The sequence below is a fragment of the Populus euphratica genome, unplaced genomic scaffold, assembly GCF_000495115.2.
Source record: "Populus euphratica unplaced genomic scaffold, PopEup_1.0 scaffold5.1, whole genome shotgun sequence".
Lineage (NCBI taxonomy): Eukaryota > Viridiplantae > Streptophyta > Magnoliopsida > Malpighiales > Salicaceae > Populus > Populus euphratica.
In genome coordinates this window covers 1,256,491-1,279,730 of record NW_011499848.1, presented here as the reverse complement: position 1 = coordinate 1,279,730, position 23,240 = coordinate 1,256,491, and the positions used below count along the sequence as shown (strand labels likewise).

Here is a 23,240-nt window from a genome sequence, read left to right as displayed (position 1 = left end):
CATTTATGCATTCTAAGATTTCTAAGCGACTGAAATGAAGATCAACAGTCATGGCCCATAACACAGCTTATAAAATCGAGGACCGTAAAATTTCACAAGGCAACTCGGCTAAACTCAGCAACCAAAACAAAATTTTTTCGATTTTCCTATACACTTCTTTAGAAACACTTTCATCTGGGCGAGCCAATGGCATGGCACTCATGCCCCCGCGAGCTGAAAATAATACAGCCGAGGAAAAAAATTGTAAAATGAAACTGACTTTTGTAATGGCATGTCATTTACAAACCGATGTGATTGATTGGCGCCAAGGAGTGCTTACATGGGAGGGCCATATGCCCTCACTGGTTTGAAGTTGAGCAGTTTGAATCAACCTTAATTACCCTGGTATTGTATGATCCACAAAACCTACACTTGTGGTATAGCCAGTGAAACGGTGCTGTGCCCTTCTTGTCACAGTCATTGCACAATATATCCTGCATCAACGAAATCAGTCTTAGTATTCCTTGAAGGGTGATTATGCTAAAAGGAAAGTTTGGATAATTACCTGACAGCGATCCCGGTACTCTTCTGGAAGCTCCTCAGAAGCCAGTAGTGCATCAAGCATACCAAAGTAAACCTGCACGAAAAGAACAAAGCCTTCAGAAGCGTTTAATACACTTCATCATTATTTCATCCTCAGTACATAATACGGACATGAACAATCATTCCCACTGCATTCTAAAATAAGTTTTCATTTACATTTCAATGGCATACTTCAATAGAATGCAGATATGGGTATGCCTCTGAAGTTAATTTTTATGAAAAATATTATTTCAAGTTCATTTTTTGTCCAAAAGAATAGCTCAGTTATCTCCTGCAACCATTACGGCAATTCAGGTGTTTTTCAGATCTGATTACAATATCTAGAATGCTGAATTTCAATTTTATAATCTATTCATTTCCTCTAGCTTCCTTAGCAACTATATAGAGGGTAACTGAAAAGATCCCTGTATGCGATGTCTAATTCTTAGCAGCCTGCTAGTTGAGGATTGCTGGGAAGCATATCTCTCTAGAAGTTGGATTAGAAGGATTTGGTTTGTCCATTCTGTAGGAAAATGCAAGCGGGCAGAACAGTCCAAGTAACAAGCATACCGCCATACTATTCTTTCAAGTACTATTCATTCAAATAACAAGACTGCACATCTAGCACCAAATAAGTATCACAACGAACAAAGCAAATATTATGAACAGGCAGGAACCTGCGATGGCCCCTCATTCGAACAACAAGGCAAAATTCTAACCTAGTCAAACAAAACCAAGTCTCATACGGTTGTTTAAAAAATATAACAAAGAAGCCAAAAACTTTTTCTAGACTGTCATTACTGTGTTATGAACATGTAAATTCTCATTATCCCTTTTTCTTTATTTGTTATCAGGAATTGTTTAAATAATTTACTGAACTCCGTTTGAATTTTAAAAAGGTAAAGAAAAGATCACACCAACCATTTAGTTTTAATACCTGGGGAAGAAGAGTAGCAGGTTAATAAGATCTAGCAATGAGGCAACGGGCAGTGCTTGTAAGTATTCATTAAATAGGCTTATGCTACACCATGGATTGGGTCAGATGTTTTCTAATGTAAAAAAAAGATGCCAAGGCAATGACAATTCAAGCAAACCCAAGTTAATTTTATTAGCACATAATATGAGATATAAAATTGAAATAACTCACAGACAAAAAAAAAAAAAAAAACTTAAAGAAATTGCAAAGTTCAAGGCCTAATAACTTAATATTAAAGGATTAAAAAAAAAACAATTTCAAAAAATATAACATCAAAAAAAAAAAACACAAGTCAACTCGGACAAAGAATTAAAAAAAAACAAGTTCAAAAAATATAACATAAAAAAAAAACACAAGTCAACTCGGACAAACCTAACTAACCTGTGATATGAGATTAGGATACAAAAAAAAAAAAATAAGAATTTCAAAAGGACCTAGTAAAAAAAGACCAATGCTAAAACAAAATCGAGTTAATCTATGTTAACTTTACTAACTCGCTCTCAAGATAACCTAAAAAAATAACAAAGCTCAAGGCCCAATAATTTAATGTCAAATGATAAAATAAAAAAAAAATCAAGAAAAAAAAATTCAAATCAACATGAATTAACTCGATCAACCTACCACCAGCGACATATGATTAGAATAAAAAAAACTACACTTCTAGAAAAAAGACCTAGCAAAAAAAAAAGTTGAATAAATAAATATTAAAAACCAGAATCAATCTGGGCTAACTTGACTAACCCGCACTTAGAATAACCCAACAGAAAGAAAAGTAAAAAAATCACAAAGCTCAAGGTCCAATAATTTAATGTCAAATGATGATGAAATTAAAAAAAAAATCAATTTCATAAAGAAACATTGAGAAAAAAAATTTGAGTCAACCCGAATTAATTCAACTAACATTTTACCGGAGATATAAAATCAAATAACTAAACAAAAGAAAAGTAGAACAAACAAAGAAGCTAAGGGACTAGTAACCAAATGTCAAATAATGAATTTGAAAAAAAAAAATTAATAAATGACCCAAGAAAATTGAACTTAAATTGGATCCAAGTCACAAGACAGGAATTACCAAGTATGAAGATAGTCATGAAAACATAACAAAGTAGAATTTCTAACTATAAAACAATGTTAAACCCAAACAATGTGGACCAAACATGGTATAAAAATAAAATGAAATAAAATAATTAGGGGCTAAATTAGAAAACAAAATAAATTAAAAAATGATATAAAAAAAGTAATTGAAAGAATAAGGACCTAAATTGGATAAAAAAACTAAAGTAAATAAAACGTAAAAGGCAAAAAAAAAGATATATCAAGAAAAGTATAAGAAAATAACAATAAAAATAATGAAAACCAAAATTGGATTAAAAATGCAATAAAATAGTAAGGAATGGAACTGAAAAAAAATTAATCAAGATAAGTATAAAATACGAAAAAAGCAATCAAAACCAGGAGGACCAAATTAAATACAAAAATCAAATGGAATAAAATATCTAGAGATGAAATTGAAAAAAAAACTAAACTTAAAACATCATCAAATGCAAAATAAATAGTAATAAAAACAATAGGAAACAAAATCAATAAAATTAAAAACTAGAGGATACAATTGTTTTATGAAAGGGCTGGTGTGAATTTCAAAGGCATAAGAGAGGAAAGAAAAAAAAAACTCCACCTTAGTCTAACCAAATCTTCACCGTGAGCACAGGCCACACTGCCAGAAAAAGAATGACTCACCACTCTCAACACCGTCGCGGATTAAAGATTTTGGCAACGGTAAGGCCCCGCATGCGCCGCCCAAAAAGAGCGGAGGCTATCACACGCTGACACATGCGTTGCACACATCAACAACTTTTTTAATAATATTTAATTATTTAAAATTATCAAACAACCCCTAACTAAATCCAAACATTAAAAAAAAACAAAAACAGAAAGAAAACATTAAAACACCCTTGAAACCAACCTTAGTTTTTTTGGATTTCAATGATAGTTTTGTTATTTAATTGTTTAAAAAATAGAAAAGACAAAGAAGCCTCTCTATGCATATTCACTTTTTTTCTCCTAAGAGCATGATCATAACTTAACTATGCAATTGTTTTAAAAAAGACAAGAACCTTTGACCAACAGCTTATCATTATTTTGCTTTAAAGAGTAAAATAGTTATTTTACTGTGATTAAAAAAAAAAAGATGTCATGCTAATTTATCCTCAATCAATTTTACAATGACCAATGAATCTCCTAAAAAAAGAAAAACAATGATATCCCTAATTGTAAGATTTTTAAGTTTTTAGGATAAGAGTAAAAGTGGCATTTCACACAGTGAAACTAAAGCTATAATGTTTTACTAATCGCTTTTAGTTTTTTTGGTAATAAATTTTTATGATCAACAAAATAAATTTCACTCTAGGAATAACAAAAAAAATGCTCAACACTTGGATAAGTGATGTAGCGAGGTTAACAAGATCTATAAATTAGGCAATGGGCAATACTCGTAAGTAATCATAACTTTTTATGATCAGATCAACAAAATAAATTTCACTCAAGGAACAACAAAAAAAAATGTTCAATATATTGGAAGTATTCCTCATTAATACGCCATGTGCAACTCTAAACATCACTTCCCTTGATGGCACTCTACAATAGCATCATAGAAGAACAGACTGAGAAGATGAATCATTTTTATCTTACCGACATGTCTCCCAGAGATTTGCTGCAAATTGGGCAGATATAGTGACTACAAGTATACGCCTGACACAATCAAGTGCAAACAGAATTAAGTACCAGGCACACAACTTACCATATCACTGCAAACAGGCAAAAAGTTGAAACATAAAGGAATGGCAATAACCAGACAAAACCAGTAAAAAAAAAAAAAGACCTGAAAACAGGTTGAATGCATGAAATGGCCACAAGGAAGAGCTTTGACACTTGCACTTGAAGTGAACATGTCGTCGCAGCAGATTGGGCAATTTGTTTCCAGACCTTTCTCTCGACATTTGTGGTCAGCTAGTTTCATTGCCAGGCAACAATTGCACTTCATGCAATGAAAGAAGTCAGCACCAAGCCCAGTACCCACACGGCATAAATTGCAGAAAGGACAATGATAAACAGCCCTGAAATAAATTCAGTGCATTACAGGAAATCAAGTAGTAAGGATGAGTTCAGAAACAGTTACTTGCATGAATTTAAAGACCATTGGAGAGTCAAAATGACTGAATTGCTTTGCTAAGTTAGACCTATACCTTTCTCACGATGGCTTAAAGAATAAATGAAAAGGAAAATAGGTCATTTACAGTCAATTATCATTGCAATCAATATTATTATTCCATTAATTAAAATGGAAGAGAGTGTAAAGTGCGAATATATTTCTTGTGGTATACGATTCCAGACATGTAGCTGACTTCTTATGCACCTTGTAATTATAATCGTTGAAAAAGTTGAATTTTCAAGCTAGAGAAACTACAAGAGAGATTGCAAGTTATAGATTTTGGAAGAACAAGTGAATATATTAATGATAGAAAATGTACATCACATTTCTATTTGAAATCCAGAAATGTACTACCTGGTTACGCGTAACCAGGAACCACAATATTTTTTCATGTTTTCTGGCATCAATTAATCTGAATACCTTTCATCGTCAAAAAATTTGCAGATGCTGCAATAGTACTTCGCCATTGAGAACCCACCACAGGAAATAGAAGTGCAAACTGGTCCAACAGGCTGAATTTTCAGACAGCGCATACACATCATTTCAGATGTAGCCTTCCTGAAAGTACAGAATAAAATACTATCAAGTTAATAGAAAGTCCAATCAAAACCAAGTATGACTGAATAACACTAAGTTACCTATCCATCGAATGGTCACTGACTTTATCATGGCAGAACCTACACGCAAATAACTTGCCACAACATGTAGCACGTAGTTTACAATTTCTTTTGTAATGCTCACACCCAAATTCTTGTTTCTCTGGGCCTCGAAATGAAGGAGAACATCCAAGTAAGTCTCCACCATTTGAATGGTCACCAGTTCTTGCTTGAGGTGACTTCTGCTGTGCGGCTATCCAGCGGCTAACAAAATCAAATATGTTGATCAGAGCGAGTAGAAGAATAGTAATGCAGAAAACTGCAGAAAGTTTGCACAGCATGAACAAACCTGGTCATAAGATTTTGAATAAGGTAAGCTTTTCTTCTTGGATCAAGAGTTGAATCTCTAGAAACTTTCCTAATCTCTGCTTCAAGCTCATTTTGATTCATCCGAAAAATATCTTTCCATCCAGGCTTAAATGTATGATCACTTTGATCCAGACTTTCATGGAGATCAGTACCTAAACAAAAAGATAAAAGATAAAATAACAAAAATATATCTTTAAAATGTTTTAATACCAGCTAGAATAAAATGCTACTTTCAAGAAACATCTCAGAATGTCTCAAGCTTGCAGCTTTATTCACACACAAATTATGCCACATTCAACAGCAAATAAAAAATAAATTGATAGTGCGAATAAAAGATTGCAGAAACCTAGTGATATACAACTCTCTGATGTTGTAGCATGTGGCATTGCAGCAAAAGTTCCTTCCCACCATTCATTAAGCCACTCACTAAACATTGTGTTTTTGGTCGCCTGCTTCCATGTGTCCATCATCCTGTTCTGCTCCTCCTGAGTGAGAGCAGACGTTACCCATGGCAACATCGATTGAAGCACCTCTGCACCAGTGGTTCCAATTATTTGACCAACAATTTTGTCCTGCTCCTCTACGGAAAAATGCCTGTCAAATAATGGCCACAACTCAAGTTCTTCCCGGAAAACATGTTGATCCAGAGTTACTCTAATGGATTTGCACATCCCCTGAAGCTTTGTCGCAAGCTCATTATACTGTCTAACTGTATAGTTACAGTCAGACAAATTAGCATGCTTTCCAATTAATTCATCAGCATGATTTGTATTCTTCAAGTAGTCTTGAAGTTGGGTGAGCTCTGAAAGTGCAGATGAGATATCTTCAAATAATTTCTCCTCCTGCTTGTGGTCCAGAGTGTAAGAATGGCTAACATTATGAAGTGTTTCTTTAGATTCTAATGCTGGGAATACTATATCATCCTCTGCATTACTATGTGCTCTATACAAACCCCACAGCAGACGAAATCTACCTGTAAACTGCCTAAGCAAAGTTTCATTGCATTCGTTTAGTTTTCCAGATTCAACATCTAAATACTCCAGGTCTTTGCGGATGGCTTTATGAAATTGAAATATGTTATCAATAGGCCGTGATGAGCAACCAATATTCGTGGGGCTCGTGTCCATTTCCCAGTTAAAAAGGCTGGAGTTAAGGGAAGGAGCAGAAGGACTAAAAGATGAGCGTAGAGATTTAGCTGCAGCAAGAGAACTAATTCCTAGATTGTTGCTACTTACTCCTAACCCAGGGACACAGCAAGATTTATTGCTACAAGATGATTTTTGGGTATCAACAGGCTCTGAAGAGGGACAAGCATTGCTGTCTTCCTGAGCTAACAAGTTTCCACGTTTCCCTGGCCTTCTACAGTCATCAGCTCCATCTACTTGGACAAAGGAAGACTTCTCATCAACAGATGACCTAGGGTTGCACTCACAGGACTGCTGTTTAGTATCTTCCTCGGTCCCAGCCAAGATTCTCACCGGACAACAACCAATAACACTTGAAGACAAACAAACATTTTTAGAACCACCCTTGCATGCCCAACCAGAAAAAAGTGTAACCAGTGCAGAATCTGAAGCTGGAGCTGCAAAAGATCACACTGCAAGTTAGAACTTGACAGATATGAAGCACTGGTAGCATGAATACCGGAGTGGCAAACCCTCTATAAAATGTCATAAAGATATAAAGAGTATCAATAAAAAGGAGAGGTGGTGAATTGGCTCTGAACCTGCCATGTACATATTTTGAAGAAAAGACCTCGCTGCTTCTTCACTAAGTGACCCTACCAACCACGGTAAGACACCTTCAATCAATTTCAAGGGCATCACACATAAGCTTTGATAAAGAAGTTCACGCTGTCTTTTGGCACTAAAGTGCTTTCGAGCGAGTGGAAGAACCTAGCAATGCAATAGACATGTCAGATGGCTTGCCAAGCTAGCAAAAGCCAAGAGTTAATGGCTGTTGATTTTAAATCTCAACCAATATGCAGGTGACATTTTTAAGCTGTCTTTCTTTTCTTTCCTTTTCTTCTTGTTTGGTTAGAGAATGCAGGAAATAGAAAATCATCTCTGTAGGGAAGACAAGTTCTGCAGTGATGCAGCAATATTCTTACCTGAACTTCCTCATTTTGGAAGTGTTTCTGTATGTTGTCCATGATTTGATCAGCTTGGGAGCACAGCTTTGTGTAGAAATCAGTAAGGGATGTGTAGGCTCCAGCATTTTGAATACTTTCTATCAGGCACCTAAGCTTGTCAAACTGAACCTCTTCTTCTGCATGCTCGTGGGCAAAAGAGAGTTCCGCATCTACAGCAGGGAATATAATTTTGTCCTCGGCAAAACTGCAGTCATAGAAAACAAAAAACACATTTCAAAAATATCAAGTGGTCATAAGTTTGATAACAAGACAAAAATAATATTCATGTTCTCTTTCTATTATGCTTGTCTTTGGGTCCTCTGAAGGCACTGAAAGGAAAAGGAAAGGTCCAAGAAGTTCAACTGCCTTTAAAGAAGAGCAATTTGAGGAGATTTGACCATTCAAAAGCTTCCATACTTTACTGAGGAGAAGGGTTTTCTAAAAAGACAACACAACTAAGGATTCAAAAGACTGACAAGAGGTAGAATGCATAAGTCATGCAGTGGACTGTACTATGAAGGACTAATCACCCCAAATACTTATCTTTAGGCATGAAGAAAGTTACATCAACGCACTACTGATGAAACAAACAAGTTGCTGCACTTAAACAATGTTATAAGGACATAATATGGAAAGACAAAAATAACTGCACCTGTGAAAGATGCAAACTTCCGCAATGAATTGCAGCCTCTTGTTGAATGAAGACAGATTAGAAAAATCACCAGAATGCTGGATGCTCCTAGCTGCCTCAGTTATATCATTCAACTCTCTTTTAATGGCATTGTGCCAAAGCAGAATTTCATCTATTGGATGGAATTCAGTGGAAAGGGTGGCATCACAATTTAGCTCCATATATTTCCTTTTACCCATTCTAGAAGATTCACATGCACAGTTTCCTTGCATGCTTTGAGACCCTAAAGTTGGCGCTCCTGAATCTTGACACCAGGCCTTAGAATTATCTTCACAGCTCTTACACGTTTCAGACAATTTTGCCCCTTTCATCCAGGAGAAAATAACCTTCATCAATAGAAGTTTGAGTCAGCTTGTTCAAGTCCATCCAAAAAAAATTAACTGCCAAATATATCCTCACCTGCCGAAGAAGTTTCTCTTCTGGGATTATCTTACACAAGCACTTGTGCATATCCTGATGTTCATCAGATGATATAGAGGAAGAAAGCCAAGGAAGAAACTCTGCCATCATATTAACAGGAATGCTGCACAGAAACTGCCATGCCAATGAGGCCTGCTCTTCAAATGAAAACTTCTCGATTAGCAAGGGAAAGACCTGCCATGACCAACAACAAGCTGGTGAAATTCGAATTTATTTTTGACTGGGTGTATCAAACTCCTAATGAATTATTTGTGAAATATAATTGCCAGTTAGAAAGAGAAGTCTCAATGGCATGGATTCAAAAACTCAGAGAGCACCTTGTTCACTGTCAGCTCACCCTGAGCAGTAATAATTTGTTGCACATAGAAAAATCTGAAAGACAAAGACAAACCTACTTATTTCTAGAATATCTATTCAGAAGTCTTCCCTTGAGCAATGCAGATGTGCACTCTATTCCTCAGGGAAATCCTTGTGGAGGATAAGATGTAGTGTCACAATATACATGCCAAAACCATATATATCTTGTATAAAAAGGATGCTGGAGCTGGCAATTTGCTATTGGAACTTATAGCCTGCATTGTCCCCCTTTTTCCTGTTAAACTTGGGGGGAAATATTATTGAACAACTGAAACGAAAAGGATGGACTTCACTTCATGCAGATCAAATGTCATGTGACTGAAGCACTGTTAGCCTCCCTCTCTGCATTTTTATAACCAATGGCAGTGCATAAAGACTAGAAACACATCTTTCATTGTGTGTTGATCGTAACTTCTATCAACTGGAGTGGATACTGAAGCACATTAGTCATATGCTGAAACGGAGACAACTCTCAGAGCAAGGAATGCTTGATAGCTTAAAGAACTAGTAGGTATTCATGTTTAATGTGTTGGAGGAAAATCAATATCAATGTTCAAACATGCACAGAATTTCGTTGCACCTTGCAGATTCTTCTGAAATAGTTGTGTTGACACAGATTTATTTCAAGTTGAAATATACATTTCTGATTGTTAGTCGATATTTTTAATATCTTCTTGTTCTCTAGTTTAGTCAATCATTCATTACTACGTCTGAAACTCTACAATCTACATGTTGTTACAATCCCCCTGCACCTGCAGAATCTATTTATCATTTTTTTTCCTAAACTGTTTAAAGCTAAAGAAAGCTCTGCACATCATGTGCGGTTAAAAGATACAGATTAAGAGAATAGGGGGAACAAGTTTAAATTCCCTTAAACCTATCATGAGAAAATGAAAAGCTATCCTTGCACAACTGATAAAAAAGAATACCTGTTCCTCTTCCTTGGACATATGTTGGTCAATTGATGTTTGAAGGGCTCCTGTACGAGAGGCCAACTCTCTCCGATAGCTTTCTTCATTTTTCATATTTGAATTGAGCAGCTCAAATAATTGATCGAACAGGACACTCTCCCCCTCATGTTCAAGGGAGTAAGTCCGTGCTACATTCTTCACACGTATATCAAGAGCAGGAAAAATAACCTCCAGTCACAGAAAACATACTGTCAGAATCCTCAGCTAATTGTGTATAAGCTAAACCCAAAGAACAGGGAAATAATCCATTTTCAAGCACGAAATTTGTGGCTGGTAACATCATTTATCACATTAATTGCTTCATCATGTTATGAATTATGATTCTCTCAAAAATAGATAGCAGAGACCTTAAAAATCCATGTGAAAATAGTAGCACTGACTTTTTATACACGGGATTTATTGCCCACAAATGCTTGTTTTAACTAGTGGATGCTACCTAACTATAAAGACACATGCATAATCCAAAACAGCCAGCCATTGAATCGCAGTCACATCAAGAATGAGAGAGGTTAAAAGAAAGGGATTATACACCATTGAGCAGCGCAAGACCTGATGGGCCTCCTAGGGAACAAAAAATAATTGACCACATCAACATTCCAAATACCAGTCCTGTGTGTTTCAATACACGTTCCCAGGACACATTGTTTTCTAGATTTTTCAGATATTATAGACCTACAAAAGCACTGATGCTTTCCAATACTGATTGATCTGATCAGACTAACAAATTCCAATTGACAGATGACTATGGAAATCCATGCCACAGTTGTTTCTGACAGCACTTTCTACCTTCGGTCAGTTTAAGGATAAAGAGTAGAAGCATGAAACTACAGCAACAATTGTCTAATTCCCATTTCACTTTGTACTGTATCGTGAACAGGAAATGCATCAGGATTTTAAAGCTTATACTATAGCCAAACATGTGGAAAAGAAAATTTATACCGTTATTTGACAAAACCATTTCTACGAAAAGCTACAATACTAGTATTTCTTGCAAGATCAAGTGGCAGATTTCTCCAAAATATACCCTTTTCATTCATCACACTTCATATAATAATATCTAGATCAACCTGTGATAAATTCCATGATAAGTTTTCAGTTCAGAGATCATAATATATTATAAAGATATTTCACAGCTAAATTAATTAGAGAAAGATGGCTGATATTACTGTTGTGCAGAAACAATGATTATCAGATTATCTTACCCTCTCAATCTTCTCCATTTGGCAAAAGTTTTACATGCTTATAATATCTGTAACTTCTAAACTCTTGCCAGCTTTATTTTGTTTTGTGTCAGATGCCCCCACCAGCTTATATTGATACAAATAGCTCTCAACCCCAAAATTATCAGTATAAAAATAATCATCAGGCAAAGCTAGATACATGATGGAATACTCTATAACTTAAGAAAGGAGGGACAAGAGTATAAATGCAATGCTAATTCAAAAACTGGTACCTTGAGAAAAGAATCCAGATAGAAAGGGAAAAAAGAATATATCTGAAATAATGTGAATTGATTATAACGAACAATGCATACCACAATCAAGACAGGCAGAAAATTAAGTACCTGAAAAAACATATGGAATCCATAATCTACCATGTGATGATTAATCTAATGACCAAAGACCATGAGTGGTGACAGTTGAAGTATAATCTGATGTCTCAGTTTCCTAGCATTTGAGAGGGTCTTGCCATAAACATGTGATGGATGTTACAAAAACAGTGTAAGCGTCTCATATTATGTTGTGGCAGTATCATGCCTTTTTGAGGCTAAATTGCATGTGGTGACTCACCGACAATGTCTTCCCAATAGACAAAATTCAATCTGCAAATCCAACTAAAGTGTGCATAAACAACAAGACGGTTAAAAGCTTCTCATGACTCAAAAGATTTGACCCTGTAAATCTGAAATTCAACATTTAAGTTGGAAATGAGGATATGCACTTTGATCAAGCAACGAAAGAAAATTTTAAACTCTGATGGAAAATGTCATTGGGTGCACTGAAGACAGAAAAAGAAAAGGAAAAGAGAGTAAATATTACCCTATATGTGATCAAGTAATTCCAGAAGAAATGATAGTTCGAAGTCCCGCCAAATTATATAACAAAAGAGAAATTTTAATTATATTCCAGCAAGACAACATGAATTCAAGGCACATGGTACTTGATCTCCTCTAAAACCTGGTGTTTAGGAAACTAATAGGCCCAACAATACGTGCTCATTCTTAACAATCCGGTAAAGCCTTAATCAAAGCTATCACATGTAATTCAATCACAAAGCCACGTAATGAACTGCTATTGCTATTGGCGATTCAGATCCTTCCGAACCTTGTTTTGCAAGAAGAAAAAATATTTAGCACCACCATGCTAGTATCAAGGTATAGAGATACTATCCATATGTATCAATGCAAACATGCACAAACCTTCAACTGGTCCTGTCTACGACTACAGCGAAAAACAAAGCACACTCTCAACCAATCCAAAACAAGCAACTCAGATTACCACGATTAACGAAACTAAGAAAACTTAAGCAATAATCACACAAAATCATCATCAAAATGGCAAATTAAATAGAAAGCAAATTCATTTGCATATCCCTAGAAACCTCCAAAACTCCAATTAATCGATTGCAAATACACTAACACGCACAGAATCTGCTACATAATTGAAAACTGAAAAAGCAAACTGAGCTGAACAAACTCGGTATACAAAAATCAATCAAAGCCTCAAAATCAACAAATCTGAAACAAAAATTAGTTAAACCAACCTCGTCCTCAGCATTGCAGTGATGCTTGTATATGGAGCGAAAAAGGTGGTAGCGCTCAAGTAACGGCTTAATATCACCACCAGTAGTGGCAAAAGCGATTGCGGCGCGGTGGAGACCGTCGAGCTCGGACCTAATAGCTTTATGGAAGAAAAGGAAGATAAGAATCGGAGATTTCAAAGCAGAATTTTTTAGGCAAGTTTTAGACGGTGCAGAAGGATCGATTGGATTCACTGGACCTGCCATTACCGCTACTCCTCCTGCTCCCCCTCCGTCTATACCAGAAAATGGCGTCGACATTATATCTGAAAATTAATTAACTAGTTGGAGAAGAATCTTGAAATTCCTAATTTATCTCCTTTTGTTTCCTTTTTCTTTCAAGAGAATATCATTTTTGTGATTTTTTTTTTATCGGTTTCTTGTTTGGTTATCCAGTTTTCTTGGATTGTTTTGTCTTTGTATGCAGGAGGGGAGAAGAGAACGGAGCGAATACAAACAGAAGAAGAAAGGTAGAATACAAAATAAGGAAGATGGAGAAGACGGGGGCGTTTTATTATTTTAGATCGGTCTCTCTCTCTCTCTCTTTTCATTTTTTTCAGTTATTTTAGGTATTGAATTTTTATTTATGTTTGTTTTGGAATTTCTTTTCTTTTCTTTTTTTCTTGCAAGATTCATAGGGTGATGTGAATCAGAGGACGTAAGCCGGATTTACTAGGATCGACGTAGGACAAACAAAATAAAATTTATATATTTCTAATAAAATTTAAATAATCAGTACACAGAATTTTACCTTAGTTTGTTTTATTTTATTTTTTTGAGTGGTTATTCTGATACTTACATCAGTACACAGAATTTTACCTTAGTTTGTTATAGAATTAATAGCCTTATTTTTACATTTTAAAAAAAATAAGAGAAATATTTTTTTAAAATTATTTTTTTATGTTTTTAAATTATTTTGTTGTATTTGTATAGAAAAAATTAAAAAATATTATTTTAATATGTTTTTAATTAAAAAACACTTTAAAAATCAATTACTATCATAATAACAAACAAGTGTGGAAAGTGAACCTGAACTACATTGCAGGGTGATTGTGTTTTGAAATAAATAAGAAAAACCTAATACTCGGATCATTAACTTAACTATATATAATAAAATTGATAAATTTAATAACCTGATTTAAATCAAGAGAAATAACAGAAAACAAGTCATAAAAAAATTTGTCGATGGTTAAAAAAAGTTATTGATATCATATTTGTAATGAGAAAAAAAAAATGATCATCTGAGACTCGCCGCCACTCAACTATGAACATTATCCACGATAAAAAGAGGTTGTTAGGTTAGTTTAAACTCAATTGCAAAAAGATACTGGATGACATCAAAATAAGTTGTATGGTTCACTAGAACAATGCCTTGTAAATGTAAATCGAACAAAATACCATGAAGTGGGTATCTATTTATATTAACCAATAAATTGTATTTAATTAAAAATAATATATCTAAAAAATAAAATATAAAAAGATCTAGATAACCCAACTAAAAAAACAAAAAACAAACAAAGGATGTAAAAGACATATAAAAAAAACAATAAGCTTAGTCCACGATAAAATAAAAAATCAAATGATAAAAGCTAAAAAAAAAAACTAGACTAGAAGAACAATAAAAGTAAAAGGCAATCTCTATGTTTAAACTGTGTTAGTTTTTTAAATTGAAATCCTTCAAATTCTAAAATGGGGTTAATTAATAAGCTTAAATCTAAATTAATTTATTGTTAAATAATAAAATTAATTTTAAAGAAAAACTAAAATAAATTAGCAAAGCAAAAAAAAAAACAATAAAGATAAAATTTGATAGTAAAAAAATGATTAATTGTGAAATTACTAAAAAAGTTACATTATACATATTATTTTAAATGGCATAAATAACAATTAATAAAGGGAGGTTTAAACAAGATAAATTTAAATAATCAAAGGAGGATAAAATTAAAACAACTTTCAATTCTCACAAGTTATTGTAAATAAAATAAATATTAATAAACAAATCAAAAACCATAAAAAAAAGATAAAAAAATAAAACGAGAAAGAAATTAAGTAAGTTCTGATTTTCATAGGTTATTTGAAATAAAACAAATATGAGCCAAAAGATCAAGAACAATAAAAAACAAAATGATGGTAAAGGCTTGAGGAGAAAAAAGAAAAAAGAAAAAGAAATATCCATCAAATCTAAACCAGAGCTTTATTTTCTATATGTGTTATTTCAATGTAAAGGTAAAACTAGGATAAATTTAATGATGCTCTAAAATAGCATACTTAGTTGCTGGAATTAACCGCATGTATCATCTAATAATGATGGAGTAATTGGCACTCTTTAATATTTTTTTAATCCCTTTAATTTATTGAAATAAAAAATTAACCCTTGCAGATTTACCATATATTGCTTATAGGTAACAAAAATACTCTTAAATCCAAGATATAAAAGACTAAAACCCAAGGGTAATGAGATATTTCGACTGTGCAAATACAAATGATAGGATATAGTCCTCCCTTCCAACCAACCAAGGTTCTTTTTGTTTCTAAGATTAGACTAATAACCCTGTTAAAGTGTCTTTTTTTATAAATATATATATATATATATATATCCACGCAGTGAACAGTGCAAGAGAATTGCACTGTTCACTATTTTAAAGTGAACAGTGCAATTCTCTTGCACTGTTTCACTTGAACGGTGCACCACTTTGCATTGTTTACGCAATTGCGCTGTTCAATGAACAGTGCAATTGCGTGAACAGTGAAAAAAATAAGTAATTCTTGCTTTTCAAATTTTGTGTTTTTAATGTAGAAAAAATATGGGATTCAGTGAATAGTATCCCTTCATTTTTTCTAACCGAACAGCTGCAGCTGTGTTTTAAATAAAAACACAGCTGCAACCGCAGAGCCAAACGGGCTCTGAGACTTTTTGTCGTTTCTCAGCGTTAAATCATCACTCCACGTGGCTTAGACATTTTGGATTGCGATATATTCGCTCGCTGGATAATTCTCTCGAGGTAAGTGCGGGTAAAATTATTTTTTTAATATAAAATAATATTCTGACGCCAGTAATATTTTTTCTAATATAAAAAATTAAAAAATGTAAAAACTGTTTGATAAAACTATGATATCCTTCCAAGTTAAAAAGTAGCATGAATAATTAATAAAAATATACTGTAAATTAAAATAAATTTTTTAAATTAAATTGTTTAATAAACATTAAAACAATAATATACTTGATTTAAATTAACTTATGTTAACTTGTCAAGTCGCATACTAAATCATAAAATTATAACAATTACATGAAAAAATTATAAAATTTGATTTTCAATAAGCACAATCTTGAAATATGAGATTAAAAAAATTAATTAAAAAATAAAAAATAATCCAAGTCAACCTGAATTAACTTTTTAAATCCATGATCCAAGTCACTGGACTAAGATAAACCAATAAAAACTAAGTTAAAACAAATTATAAAACTTAATTTTTTTTAAATTAAATTGTTTAATAAACATTAAAACAATAATATACTTGATTTAAATTAACTTATGTTAACTTGTCAAGTCGCATACTAAATCATAAAATTATAACAATCGCATGAAAAAAATATAAAATTTGATTTTCAATAAGCACAATCTTGAAATATGAGATTAAAAAAATTAATTAAAAAATAAAAAATAATTCAAGTCAACCTGAATTAACTTTTCAAATCCATGATCCAAGTCACTAGATTAAGATAAACCAATAAAAACCAAGTTAAAACAAATTATAAAACTTAATTTACATTAAATCAGGTGTTAAATATGAAATTTAAAAATAAATAAATTAAAAAAAATATAAAAAGTTATTTAGATTAACCAATCAAACTCATAATTCGATTCATGAGATGAGAGTAAATTTGTATAAAACAAACTAAAATAAATTATAAAGTTTAATTCTGAATTAATCCAATATTAAAAGATATAATTAAAAAAATTTATTAGAAAAATAAAGAAAAAACTCAACTCAATTAAGTTAATTCGCTAAACTTGTGGTCGAGTTCATGAGTTTGGAATGATCTTATAAAACAATAATTAAAATAATTATAAAACTGATTTTTTAATAAATTTAATATTAATAGATAAAATTAAAATTAAAATTAAAAAAAAAATCAAAAGAAAAAAAATAGTATTCTAACAAATAATATTATTCAATAAAATATACTGTAAAATCCCTTCTTCCGTTAGCTTTTCTGTTGTTAATGTTAATGTTTATGTTAAAGTACTCATTTAAAAAATAAATAAAACCCAGTCCTGTTATTTAGAATTTGTAACGCAGGTGGTATCACTGAGCAAACAATCCATGGACACGTATGGGCACTATGTGAGAATCAGCCTCCACCACGGACAATGAGGGGCCCGGAGTTTTTCACGGAGTCCACATGAGCTTCCACCGAGAACGGATAAAGGGCAACATGGTCATTAGGTTGGTCAGTCAGACAAATACATCGCGCGTGGTGGTTCATGACAGATGTATCACTAGAACAAAGCATATTCAACGTGTTTTCCTTTTCATGGCACATTTTGTCGATTGGGTGACAGCAATGGCGTCCATTAACTATTTGGCACGACACTCCACACCAGGAAACCGTTGTCGTGTTTAGTGTTTTTTTTTTTTTTCTCTTTTTGAGGAATTTTCAAGGTGAGGTGGCAAACTCTTTCAAATTTGAGGTTTCACTGTTTATTAGGAATGTGATACTTCCGTGTCTCCATCTATACTACACGTTACTGAGATAAAAAAAGTAATATCTTATTAATGAATACATTAGTTTAAATGAAAGCCATTTCAAAATGCAATTTTGAATAAACTTGCTTTAAGCAAATAACAATTGACGCACCATGGATGTATGTGTGTTGACAGTCCCATGTTAACATATTTATATTTTGATTCAAGTAAATTGAATCCCAACTGAATTTCATTAGACTATTTTATATCACGTGGATGAATTAAAGTTTGTTTGTTTTGTATAAAATATTTTATAAAAAAATATTTTTCAGGTTTTTCTACATTGAAGAAAAATATTTTTTATATATGTTTTATGTTAAATATTTTACAGAAAAACTGGTAAATTAAATTACTGTATAGTTAACTTTAAAACTTAGTTTATTTGCTGAAAAATATTTTTAATTAACAAAATTTAATAAAATATTTTATTAATAATAATTTATTTAATGAATAATATTATAAATAAATTACTATTTATAAGATATTTTACGATACGTCATGAGCAGAAAATATTTTACAATAAATGAATGCATTTTAAATGTTAATTATAAAATATTTTTTATTAATTGATTTTTATATAAAATGTTTTATAAAAAATATATAAATATTCATGAAAGTGGTTTTCAAAAACAAACACCAAAATATATCATAATATAAAATATTTTACGCGGAACTGTAAAAAATAATATTTTATTTAAAAAAAAAACAAGAAGAGAAGGGCGCGAGAATGAAAAAGAAAAAAAGAGCACGCCTTGATGGGGGTAATATGATAATTTAACTCTGGAAGGGCCGATCCCAGAGCAAAGCTTGAAGGGAGCACATGAAACGGACGTCTAAAGCGTGCCAGTCACTAGGTGGCACAAGACATGCCCGTGCCATTGCAAGACATGTCTCTCCTCTCCTGATAGTTGTTGCTTTTCATCCACGAGACCATTTGACTATCATTTGTGTTATCCTAAATCGTAAAAATTCAACCTAACTAGAGGATATCAAAATAATTCTTTTTTTCAGATGAAAAACACTCATCAAATCATTTTTTATACATCAAAACTTTTTTTTTCGACGGAGCTTTATATTAACAAGTAATTTACAGACAACACACACAACTTTTTATTTTAAAAAACAAATTTTAAATGATAACTTAATTAAAAAAAATCATACTCTAAATAAAAATAAAGATGTGATTACTCCAACTACACAGATAGATTCAAATAAAATAAATCTTCCACATCTTTTAGAAGGGCAGGAATAGAAAAAAATAATAATCTTGTAACACAAAATGTTCCCTTTTCCCTTTCCCTTTCCTTTTAGATTATGCGAATGTATTAAAAAAATAAAATATATGTCTCCCTTGTTTAGCTTAAAGTTGGCGATAGTAAAATGTATGCATGTATGTGTGTACATGCACATGCACATGTATATTAAGAAAAGGACAAAAATTAGATAGCAGATTACCCTAACAGGACAGATGTCTTTAATTTGATCAGTGATGTTTTAGTTCTGAACAAGAATCTATAGAAAAAGTTAAATAATCTCCGAGGGTAAAGATTATGAAAAAATAATAATGTGATATTGATTGTGTCCAACCAGCAATAGTAATCAGTTTATTGTGTTCAACCAGCAATAGTAATCAGTTTATAAAGATGATGGCTTAAGACTAGAGCAATGCACCCTCTAATTGTATCCATCAGCTATAAACACACACAACATCTCCTTAAAATTTTATTTATTATCCTTCTCCTCCTCCTCCTTCTTTTCCTAGTTTACCTGGAAGTGTATCATAACATACCATGGAACATCGCCGTCATCTGATATATACAAAAAGAGCGAAGGGGTTAAAAAACTCTCGACGAGAGCTCCTGCAGCATGTTGAGTGCCCGGCCACTCACTAACGAGACATGCCCGGCCACTCACTAACGAGACATGCATTGACATTAATTACTAGCGAATGTATTAAAAAAATAAAATATATGTCTCCCTTGTTTAGCTTAAAGTTGGCGATAGTAAAATGTATGCATGTATGTGTGTACATGCACATGCACATGTATATTAAGAAAAGGACAAAAATTAGATAGCAGGTATGTATGTGTGTAAATGCACATGTATATGTATATGTATCTTAAGAAAAGGACAAAAATTAGATAGCAGATTACCCTAACAGGACAGATGTCTTTAATTTGATCAGTGATGTTTTAGTTCTGAACAAGAATCTATAGAAAAAGTTAAATAATCTCCGAGGGTAAAGATTATGAAAAAATAATAATGTGATATTGATTGTGTTCAACCAGCAATAGTAATCAGTTTATAAAGATGATGGCTTAAGACTAGAGCAATGCACCCTCTAATTGTATCCATCAGCTATAAACACACACAACATCTCCTTAAAATTTTATTTATTATCCTTCTCCTCCTCCTCCTTCTTTTCCTAGTTTACCTGGAAGTGTATCATAACATACCATGGAACATCGCCGTCATCTGATATATACAAAAAGAGCGAAGGGGTTAAAAAACTCTCGACGAGAGCTCCTGCAGCATGTTGAGTGCTCGGCCACTCACCAACGAGACATGCATTGACATTAATTACTAGCTGCTGCTGCTACTTGTGCTTCGTTTGTGTCGGCCGGTAATAATTACAGGCCAAGTACTTAATATAACTCTTGACACACAAGTGTTAAAGATCTTCTTCTCCCACGGTAAAGTTTTGTTCTTGGTAAAAAAAAGGTTTTCTTCTTTGCACAGAAGTAATTAATCAAATCTCTCTTTTAATAAACCACCATCTTCTTCTTTCTTGTGCATGGTGCATGTTTGGAATCCAAACATGGGGATTTTAAATTAATGGCATGATTAAATAGATCGAGAAAGGAAGATTTTCCGTGAAAGTTAAATGGCATTATATGCCTCCGACTGGTCTGATATAACACAAATATTTTTCTTTTCTGCTTTCTTTATGTACCAAAGAGAGAAATTCTTCTACGTGGATGCGATTGGGTAAGGCACTCAACCATGCAAGCGTTTTCCCCGTGAGTGGATGACCCTGGAAAACCAATATTAAATCAATTGGTTACTTGGGTGAGTGTGTTATGCTTATGTTTGGCACACATTCTTCAATTAAACATTGTCCCACTAAATATGGATAATCCACCATGGACCTAAAAGCTGCCATTATAATCTTCTCCAGATGAGGTGCTGTTAATTTCACCTACCTTTTTCATTTTGATTTGTCCAGAGCACTACCCAGACACTTCAAAAAGTTTCCCACACTAAGCATATAATATTACCATAATTTACTTCTTTCTACTTAAGTTAAAGACTAAAACTTGATATTCTTTGCAAGCAGGAGATGTAGATGTTTTTTTAAGTATGGATTAAGGAAACCCTTCAGGCAATGATCTTATAATAGAAAATCTGGTACCCATTACCTCAATTTATCTAAACGTCTACAATGGCATCCACGTGTGTTTTGATAAAAATAATGCCACCAGTCCAAATTTTTTTTGCTGTGGATAAATATTCTGAGCATCTTAATTTTATGCTTCATGAAAAGCCAAATTCCATGTATTTTCACCCAAATGCATGAACCCATGCAACTCGATATAGACCCAGAAAATCCTCACCATAGAGAGCAATTGAGAGGAGTATCGCATAATTGACACTAACCCTTCAATTGAAGTTGTGATTTCGGGGTAAAGTCCTAAACATGGATGGTTAATCTTAGGAAATTAAGAAAATCTTATCAATTCCTATCAAAATATAAGTGAAGAACTAACATTAAACACATTACAGGCCCTAATCAGTGCAAACTACAAGAGGGGGTCTCGAGTAGCCCCTGGTGCAGGTACCAGTAAATTTCTTTTTTTTTTTCTTTGGAAGTTTGAATGCAAATTGACTATGCCGAATATTTTCTTTTTATTTTTGGTTCATTAATTTTTTTAATATATTTTTCTTGATTTAAAAAAAAATATTATTTCAATATATTTATAAATAAAAATTATTTTAAAAAACAACTATTATTATATTTTTTAAAACAAGCATTGTTTCTTTTGGAAGCTAATACTACAAATTACATTACCATTATTATTTCTAAAACAACTAAAGGTTATGACAAAAGTACCACAGCACAAAAAAATAATTATGGATTGTAATAGTGTTTAATGATGTTTTTTTTCTATAATAAAAAATCTTTGTGGTGTGTTGCATGTAATTTTTTTCTTCCTTTCTCTTTCTCTCTCTTTTCTCTATACTTTGCCTTGTCTTAATACATAATTTTTTTTTTGGGCTCAGTAGGTTGATTTGTATAAAAGTTTATAATAAGAGGAAAAAAAGGAAAGTTGATAATAAGCTCAAGATCCGTAATCACTTATATTGGGCTAAAAAATTATTAATGGGCCAGGCTTCATATCTGGGTAACAGCAAGCCTTTTTCTTAAGTTAATTGTTGGTATCCGGGCTTGGCTCGCTTAGCCCAGCTCCTAATGAAATTTATTCTCATGAAAAAGAAATTCAAGATTAATAGTAGTTCAGTTTGACCCTCCTCTCTTTTTTTCTTCACTTACCAGTCCAACAGAAACTTCATGATTTTCTCACTCCCCAATATGCAAACAATATTTTTGACGACAATGACCAAGGCTATTTTTGTGGTGTCATTTCTGACTCCAGCCTATGAAAATTTTCTCTCTGGGAGAATAAACCCACGAAAACTGTTATACTAAGGCAAACCAAGATCGAGCCCATGTCTAGTCCTAACCCAAACCAATTGAAGAACTCCATAGCCCAAGTATGAAAAAGCAATAACAATGTAGTTCGAAAAGAAGAATAGCTCGAGGAAAACAAGGGAAAGAAATTGGGAATGCCGATTTCTTTTAAAAAAAATGTGGGAAAGAATTTTTTTGATGCCGATTTCTTAAAAAAAAAAAATGTGGGAAAGAATTTTTTTGAATTGTCTTGATGAACATAGGCACGTATCATTGCTATATCCATTGATTTCTATTCCCGCTCTGACTTGTTATTAAAAATTATAGATAGATCATATTTCTTTGTTGAAACCAAATGAAAAATTCGAAAACTTTCTTTATGGTTAGACAAGGAACATACCAGAAAAACTATTTACGATCATACAATTTTACGATCAAACAAGAGGAGCTGAGTAGAAGGGAATACCATCTTATTGTTTCATGGTTTGCTTCCTTGGATCTTATCTCCCCTGTGTTGCCTATTTCCTCTCTCTTTCAGGTGATGTCTCAGAGAAAACAACTTTCTTTTATTAACTCTATGCCATAATCCTTGGATTTGGATCTGACTTCAAACTTTTCTCTTCATATTTCACCTTTTTTAGTTATATCTTGTTATTGACAAAAGAAATCAGACATGTTTGTTGACATCTTATTATGATGATAACTCGAATAGAGCTAAAAAA

At 32.8% G+C, this 23,240-nt stretch overlaps 1 protein-coding gene across 2 annotated transcripts; it reads right to left on the bottom strand.

Moving 5' to 3' along the window:
- Nucleotides 1-38: 38 nt before the first annotated feature.
- Nucleotides 39-13,593, bottom strand: LOC105113207 (uncharacterized). 2 transcript variants are annotated; one of them, XM_011009287.1, is made up of 14 exons: nt 13,044-13,593; nt 10,239-10,448; nt 8,932-9,126; nt 8,494-8,858; nt 7,821-8,046; nt 7,437-7,605; nt 6,057-7,292; nt 5,691-5,862; nt 5,384-5,605; nt 5,166-5,303; nt 4,416-4,650; nt 4,226-4,285; nt 545-616; nt 39-473 (listed from the first exon to the last, which is right to left on the bottom strand). In XM_011009287.1, exons 1-14 carry the CDS (start codon nt 13,338-13,340, stop codon nt 339-341), a joined length of 3,732 nt encoding a protein of 1,243 aa, XP_011007589.1. In that variant the 5' UTR covers nt 13,341-13,593; the 3' UTR covers nt 39-338. The 2 variants fall into 2 exon arrangements, with proteins under 2 accessions (XP_011007589.1, XP_011007596.1); XM_011009294.1 differs by lacking the exon at nt 13,044-13,593 and adding an exon at nt 11,483-12,771.
- Between the last annotated feature and the right edge of the window lie 9,647 nt (nt 13,594-23,240).